Here is an 8,404-nt window from a genome sequence, read left to right on the forward strand (position 1 = left end):
GGCAGGAGAATCGCCTGAATCTGGGAGAAGGAGGTTGCAGTGAGCCGAGACAACGCCACTGCACTGCAATCCAGCCTGGGTGAAAGAGCGAGACTCTGTCTCAGAAAAAAAAAAAAAAAAGAACTCAACAAGGGCCGGCGTGGTGGCTCATGCCTCTAATCCCAGCTCTTTGGGAGGCTAAGACAGGTGGATTGCTTAAGGCTAGGAGTTCAAGACCAGCCTGGCAAACGTGGTGAAACCCTGTCTCTTTAAAAAATAGATAAAACATAAGAAAAACTAAAAAGAAACCACTCATTTGGCTTTGGTCCAGCAGGAATCAAGCTAATAAGGTCTTGAAGTCAGCATGTCTATCAGCAGAGAAGCAGCACTTACCATAGTGTAATTCCACTAAGTATGGAGAATGAACCATAGGTGAGTGAAGAGGAAGCCAGAAACCAGACAAATGGTGTAAGAGGAGCTAAAATGAGGTAAGTGGGACAAGATAAAACACTTTTTAAGAAGGTGCATGAGAAGGCCCGGCGTGGTGGCTCACACCTGTAATCTCAGCTCTTTTGGAGGTCAAGGTGGGCGGATCACCTGAGGTCGGGAGTTCAAGACCAGCCTGACCAACATACAGAAACCCCATCTCTACTAAAAATACCAAATTAGCTGGGCGTGGTAGCGCATGCCTGTAATCCCAGCTACTCGGGAGGCTGAAGCAGGAGAATTGCTTGAACCCAGGAATTAGAGTTTTTGGTGAGCCGAGATCATGCCATTGCACTCCAGCCTAGGCAATAAGAGGGAAACTCCATCTCAAAAAAAAGAAAAAAAGAAAAAAAAAAAAAAAGAAGCTGCATGAGGCAACACAACATAACTAAGAATGGGCAATGCTCCTGAAAACGACTGACGGGCACCAGAACCTCAAAGCCAGTCCCCAGGGACCCTGACATAAGACCCGAGAGAGGAATGCATAGGCGCCATCTTCAGAGGCTTCCAATGTTGTTGAGATGATCAGACAAATAATTACTGGCCATATTTGAAAAACCAGGTACTTTGGCAGGGCGTGGTGGCTCACACCTGTAATCCTAGCACTCTGGGAGGTTGAGGCCGGTGGATCAACTGAGGTGAGGAGTTTCAGACCAGTGTGGCCAACATGACAAAACCCGGGCTCTATTAAACGTACAAAAATTAGTCGGGGGCCTGCAATCCCAGCTACTCAGGAGCCTGAGGCAGGAAAATCACTTGAACCCGGGAGGCGGAGGTTGCAGTGAGCCGAGATCGCAGCAGTGCATTCCTTCCAGCCTAGGCAACAAGAGCAAGGCTCCATCTCAAAAAAAAAAAAAAAAAAAAAAGACAAACTAGGTACTTGAACCTCTTTCCAACTGCTGACACTAGCATTAGCTTCAATGAGATTGGCCAGGTGCAGTGGCTCACACTTGTAATTCCAGCACGTTGGGAGGCTGAGACAGCAGGATCGCTCAAGCCCAGGAGTTTGAGACCAGCCTGGGGAACATAGCGAGATTCTTTCTCTTAAAAAAAAAAAAAAAAAAAAATTGGTGGGGCATGGTGGTGCACGCCTTTGGTCACAGATACTCAAGAGCCTGAGGTGGTAGGATGGCTTGAGCCCAGGAGTTCAAGGGTGCAGTGAGTCAAGATCAGGCCACAGCACTCCAGCCTGGGTGACAGAGCGAGACCCTGTCTCAAAAAAAAAGCAAGACCATCAGCCTTGAATTTGAAAGGAAATGTACATTTCCTCCACTAAAAGTTAGAACTGATTTACACATCCCCAACTGACCACTAGGCGTGATTTACAGCTCAGAATTGTTGACACCTGCCTCCTGAAAGAAACAAGTATTTTTGGCTTTTATTTTTTTAGAGAAAAGGTCTCTTTTTCCGTCGTCCACACTGGAGTGCCAATAGTGCAATCATAGCTCCCTACAGTCTCAACCTCCTGGGCTGAAGGGATCCTCCCGCCTCAGCCTCCTGAGTAGCTGAGACTACAGGCATGCACCACCACACCCAGCCATGTTATTATTATTTTTGTAGAGATGAGGTCTCACTATGTTACCCAGGCTCGTCTTGAATTCCTGGCCTCAAATGATCCTCCCACCTCAGTCTCTCCAAGTGCTGGGATTATAAACGTGAACCACCGTGCTGGCCAAAATAGAATATTAGAGACACACTTTACATTGAATTTACTTGGAAAGCTGATTCTTTTTCCACCCCCTCGCTAGGAGAGCGAGCTGGATTTTAGGACTTTTAACGCTGAGCATGAAATGGTCAGGCCAGGGGAGATGGCCTTCACCCGTTGGGTTACAAGAGTATCAACTCCCTCCCTGCTTGATTAAGCAGCTGAGCAAACTCGACCACAGCTGCTTTTAGCTCTTCCCATCCTGCTCTGCAAAATGCTGTACCTCCCTGTGCACTTCTGATTTCCTCCTTTTTATTTTTTATTTGTTTTGAGATAGGGTCCCACTCTGTCGCCCAGGCTGGAGTGTAGTGATGTGATCTCGGCTCACTGCAACCTCCGCCTCCTAAGTGCAAGCAATTCTCCTACCTCCCGAGTAGCTGGGATTACAGGTGCTTTCCACTGTGCCTGGCTAATTCTTTTGTATTTTTAGTAGAGATGGGGTTTCACCATGTTGGCCAGGCTGGTCTCAGACTCCTGACCTCAAGTGATTCACCTGCCAAAGTGCAGGAATGACAGGTGTGAGCCACCACGCCTGGCCAATTTCCTCCTCTTTTCATTGTCTCCACCAGGAGTGACTCACAATACAAGCGTATTTAACATTCTCGTGGCTATAGGGGAAAAAAATCTACTAAGTTCAGTTGCTTCAAAGTAAATTGTGTACATCAGAATTCCACACACAGAAAAATCATTGCCGGAGAATGGACTCTGGATTCTTCATATTTGGCTCTAACAGGGAGGGAGAGGGCAGGGCCAGGGGTAGAAGACATGCCGGTGTGAAGGTCTATTCTCAGATTCTCAGACACAGCGGCTTCCAGGCCCCATCCAGACCACTGCCTTCTGCAGCTCAGAACAGAACTTCTGCCTGGCTGGCCCCAGCTACTTCATCTGGGGCAAGCAAAGGACCAACTGATTTAAAAAAAAAAAAAAAAAAAAAAAAAAAAAAAAGCCACCACTGACAAGGCCTTCTTGCCAATAGTTCCAAAGCACAAAAGCAAGTTTTCCTGCAGGGCCAGCCTTCGAACGCCTGATTTTAGATAAGAGGAAAAAAGTTCCTTGCCCAAACAAACGCTTTCCCAACTTCTCAATCTCTGTATCTTTCAAGAGGCTTCTAAGATCACCTTGCTTCCTTCACCTTTTGTTAGCACTGACCTCTTACCTTCACCTGTGTAAGAAAAAAAAATAAAAGCCAGTACAGAGGTTGTGAAGGTCACGCATAGTTGTGAGAACCAAGCTTACTTGCTTTGGTAGTAGGGATAAATTTGTTCAGGCCCCCAGGCATTGAAAGAGTACACAGTAGATTCTGAAAAGGTTCTGAATCAGAGGAGAGTCAAAGAGGCTCCGTAACAAGGGCTGGGGTTCCCAGCCCATGTAATTATACTATATTTTATTTTATCTTTTATTTTGAGATGGAGTCTTGCTCTGTCACCCAGGCTGGAGTGCAGTGGTACGATCTCAGCTCACTGCAATCTCTGCCTCCCGGATTCAAGCAATTCTCATGCCTCAGCCTCCCGAATAGCTGGGATCAGAAGTGTGAGCCACCACACCTGGATAATTTTTGTACTTTTAGTCGAGACAGTGTTTCGCCATGTTGGCTGGGCTGGTCTCAAACTCCTAACCTCAGGTGATCTGCCCACCTCGGCCTCCCAAAATGTTGAGATAACAGGTGCGAGCCACCACACTAGGCCCACGGTTTCTTGTAAAGTTAAACATATACTTACCATAACACCCAGCAAGGCCGGGCGCGGTGACTCATGCCTATAATCCAGCACTTTGGGAGACTGAGGCAGGCAGATCACCTGAGTTTAGGAGTTAGAAACCAGCCTGACCAACATGGTGACACCACATCTCTACTAAAAATACAAAATGAGCTGGGCTTGGTGGCACATGCCTGTAATCCCAGCTACTAGAGAGACTAAGGCAGGAGAATTGCTTGAATCCGGAAGGTGGAGGTTGCAGCGGGCCGAGATTGAGCCATTGCACTCCAGCCTAGGCAACAAGAGTGAAACTCCATCTCAAAAAAAAAAAAAAAGACCCAGCAATGCCAATCTTTGAGTTTTATCCAAGAGAAATGAAAACATATTCATAGCAGCTTTATTTGTGACTACCCAACACTAGAAAAAACCCAAATGTTCATCAACAGATAAATAGCTAAACAAATTGTGGTATATCCCTACAATGGAACACTACTAAAATGAATTACTGACACATGCTACAACATGGATAAGTATTTTCAAAATTATACCGATGGGTGTGGTGGCTCACACCTGTAATCCCAGCACTTTGGGAGGCCTAGGTGGGCAGATCATGAGGTCAGGAGTTGGAGAGCAGCGTGGCCAACATGGCGAACCCCTGTCTCTACTAAAAATACAAAAATTAGCCGGGCGTGGTGGCACATGCCTGTAATCCTAGCTACTTGGGAGGCTGAAGCAGGAGAATCACTTGAATCCTGGAGACAGAGGTTGTAGTGAGGCAAGATCACACCATTGCACTCCAGCCTGCGAGAACTTGTTGCAGTCACCTTGGAAAATAGAATTGGCCACAAAGGGCAAGTAAAAAGAACGTCAGAGTTTAAGGTTTCAGAAATGTAGCCCTCCAAAAGGATCACCAGAGCCGTACCTGTGGTGGCTTAAGGGGAGTGGAAGCAAAGGTCATCAGAGCTGAGGAAGACGTGGGATGGTGAGTCAGGCGAATTGCATGCTCATCCATGTCGATGCTGACATCCTCAGGAAAGCAGAAGGATTTCAGAGAACAGAGGGCAAAGCAAGATTTCATTCATGATTTTTTCAGACAGGGTCTTTCTTTGTCTCCCAGGCTAGAGTGCAGTGGCGCGATCATAGCTCACTGTAGACTTGAATTCCTGGGCTAAAGCAATCCTTGTGTCTTGGCCTTCTGAATAGCTAAGGCAACACTGTGTGCCACCACGCCTGGCTAATTTTGAATTTTTATTTTGTGTAGAGAAGGGGTCTTGCTATGTTGCCCAGGCTGGTTTGTAACTCCTAACCTCAATTTATCCTCCCACATTGGCCTTCCAAAGCATTGGGATTACAGGCATGGGCCACCGTGCTCCACCACAAAACACTTCTTTTTTTTTAGACGGAGTTTCACTCTTGTTGCCCAGGCTGAAGTGCAATGGTGCGATCTTGGCTCACCGCAAACTCCACGTACTGGGTTCAAGCGATTCTCCTGCCTCAGCCTTCCGAGTAGCTGGGATTACAGGCATGCACCACGATGCCTGGCTAATTTTGTATTTTTAGTAGAGATGGGGGTTTCTCCAAGTTGATCAGGCTTCCTGACCTCAGGTGATCCACCCGCCTTGGCCTCCCAAAGTGCTGGGATTACAGGTGTGAGCCACCGTGCTCGGTCCACAAAACACTCTTTTAAAAGTTTTTGTCTTTTTTTCTGGAGTGGTGAAATAATTAATCTCTGTGGTGAGGACTTCCTTTTTATTTGGGAAAAGATATTTGCTGTGGGCCTATTGTTTGTGCAAAGATGCTAATAGCTAACATTTTTTTGAGTGTCCATTCATTCACTCATTCAAAATACATGTACTGGGGCCAGGTGTGATGGCTCATGCCTGTAATCCCAGCACTTTGGGAGGCAGAGGCAGGTGGATCACTTGAGGTCAGGAGTTCGAGACCAGCCTGGCCAACATGGTAAAACACCGTCTCTACTAAAAATACAAAAATTAGCCAGGTGTGGTGGCATGCACCTGTAGTCCCAGCTACTCGGGAGGCTGAGGCAGGAGAATCACTTGAACCCAGGAAGTGGAGGTTGCAGTGAGCCGAGATTGCGCCATTGCACTCCAGCCTGGGCAACAAGAGTGAAACTCCATCTCAAAAAAAATTAAAAGCCACACAGAGGGGTGGAGAGGGAATACTCGCATCAGATGTACCTGGGTGATAACTGAAGCTCTACCTTTTACAGTAATTGGGCAAATTACTCAACCCTCTGAGATTGACTTTTCTATGTGAAGTAGCTGTTCCTGTGGATGGCTTAAGGGGAGTGAACGTAAAGGTCATCAGAGTTGATGGATGACTCAACTCAGAGTTGAGGATGAAAAGTGGGGATAATAGCACCTGCCTGTATCCTGGTACAGATCACATGATGTTGATTTATTTATTTGTGGAGTCAGGGTCTCATTCTGTTGCCCAGGATGGACTGCAGTGGCATTATCATGGCTCACTGCAGCCTTGAGCTCCTGGATGTGGTTGTGCACACCTGTAGTCCCAACTACTCAGGAGGCTGAGGTAGGAGAATCGCTTGAACCCAGAAGGCAGAGGTTGCAGTGTCCCGAGATCATGCCACTGCACTCCAGCCTGGCAACAAAGCAAGACTCCATCTCAGGGGAAAAAAAAACTTAAAAAGTTATAGTATCTAAAATGAGCAAAATCGCTGGGCACGGTGATCACAGTTGTAATCCCAGCACTTTGGGATGCCCAGGTGGGAGGACCATCTGAAGTCAGGGCTTTGAGACATACCTGCAGTAAGCCGAGACTGCACCACTGCACTCCAGCCTGGGAGACACAATAAGACTCCATTTCAAAAAAAAAATTAGCCAAGCATGGTAGCATGCACCTGTAGTCCTAGCCACTGGGGAGGCTGACGGGGAGGGATTCCTTGAGCCCGGAGGTCAAGGCTGCAGTGAGCCATGATTTCACCACCTCACTCCAGCCTGGGCACAGGGCAAGACCCTGTCTCGAAAAAACACACACATACACACACGCACACACAGAAAACAAAACAGAATAGCATCATTTCCTTATCACTAGCTTGAAGGAAGTGAATTCCCTGTAAAAGTTTCCATTTTCAAAAAAAGCATTAAAATACAGTGTAATCCCAGCACTTTGGGAGGCTGAAAAGGATTGCCTGAGGCCAGGAGGTGCAGCCTCGACCTCCTGGGCTCAAGGGATCCTCCCACCTTAGCCCTGCAAGCAGCAGAGACTACAAGCGCGTGCCACCATGCCCAGCTAATTTTTTGTATTTTTGTAGAGACAGGGTTTCACCATGTTGCCTAAGCTAGTCTGGAACCCCTGAGCTCAAGCGATCCACCGCCTCGGCCTCCCAAAGTATGGGATTACCGGCGTGAGCCACTGGGCCCGGCCCAATTACTTTCTTCAGTCTGAGCATGAGCGCTGGAAGAAAAGTTCTCACTTGCATGTAAGTTTTTAGAGACAGAGTATCCCTCTGTCACACAGGCTGGAGTGCAATGGCGCAATCTCGTCTGACTGTAACCTCAACCTCCTCTGCTTGATCGTTTATATAATCTCGGCTCACTGTAATCTCAACCTCCCGGGCTCGATCGCATACTCGCATACAAGCATACACACACATATACATACACACACGCACACACATACACATTTGTTTAGACAAAGTCTCGGTCTGTCGCCCATGATGGAGTGCAGTGGTGCGATCTCGGCACACTTCAACCTATGCCTCCCGGTTCAAACAATTCTCTGCCTCAGCCTCCCGAGTAACTGCGATTATAGGCGCCCGCCACCACGCCCGGCTAATTTTTGTATTTTTAGTAGAGACCGGGTTTCACCATGCTGGCCAGGCTGGTCTTGAACTCCTGACCTCGTGATCCATCCGCCTCGACCTCCCAAAATGCTGGGATTACAGGTGTGGGCCACCGCGCCCGACCGATCGCTTATATTTTTAAAAAGATGTTTTCTTCGTTTTCTAACCCCTTTTACACCGCTACAAAGTTTCAAAGGCTTAATGCGATTACAACGGCCCGTGAGAGGTTGAGCTCGGCGGTGCAGCTCCCTAATGCGGGGCAACCTCAGAGGGGGCCTACCCTGCCCAGGATGAGCCGCGCCAGGTGGCTGGGGACGTTCCCGGGGGTCCTCGGGCCCTGGCTGGGGGAGGTGTTGTGGGATGCACGTACCCGGGATCAGGTGAGGCGAGTGCACGGCCGGGACTGCAGCTGCCGCTGGCCATTGAGGAGCTTCTCCGCAACCGGCCCGCCAGGAGCCGGCCGGTTGGGGCGCAGCGCCTGCTCGTGACGCGTCTGGCCCTTGCTACACCCGGCCCTGCAGGCGGGGAAGTCGTAAAGCTCCTCCCGGTAGCTTATGGGCGGCCGCAGCCGCGCCGAAGCTTGTGGACACAAAAAGGCCAGCTCAGCTGCCGGTTACATCCCCCCGGCCGCCTGCGGGCAGCCGTCCGCGCATGAGCGCTCCTGGAAGACCTGCAGCCTTGCCGCGAGTTCCGATTGGCTCCGAGTGAGGAGCG

The 8,404-nt window shown here is 48.8% G+C and overlaps 1 protein-coding gene across 17 annotated transcripts in view; it reads right to left on the bottom strand.

Moving 5' to 3' along the window:
• Positions 1–8,395, bottom strand: part of LOC140708540 (receptor-type tyrosine-protein phosphatase alpha-like) — a 47,823-nt gene extending 39,428 nt beyond the window's left edge. For 8 of the 17 annotated variants that reach the window (XM_073008730.1, XM_073008729.1, XM_073008728.1 and 5 more), the window contains exon 1: positions 8,061–8,376. Coding sequence is in view for 2 of the 17 variants with exons in the window: in XM_073008731.1 (XP_072864832.1) it covers positions 4,787–4,883; positions 8,061–8,113 (150 nt within the window). In the remaining 15 variants the exon portion in view is untranslated. Of the gene's footprint in view, positions 1–4,786; positions 4,892–8,060 lie in introns of all 17 variants that reach the window. The other 9 variants (XR_012090142.1, XR_012090141.1, XR_012090140.1 and 6 more) reach the window with 7 other exon arrangements.
• Between the last annotated feature and the right edge of the window lie 9 nt (positions 8,396–8,404).

Source organism: Chlorocebus sabaeus, chromosome 21 (assembly GCF_047675955.1).
Source record: "Chlorocebus sabaeus isolate Y175 chromosome 21, mChlSab1.0.hap1, whole genome shotgun sequence".
Classification (NCBI taxonomy): domain Eukaryota; kingdom Metazoa; phylum Chordata; class Mammalia; order Primates; family Cercopithecidae; genus Chlorocebus; species Chlorocebus sabaeus.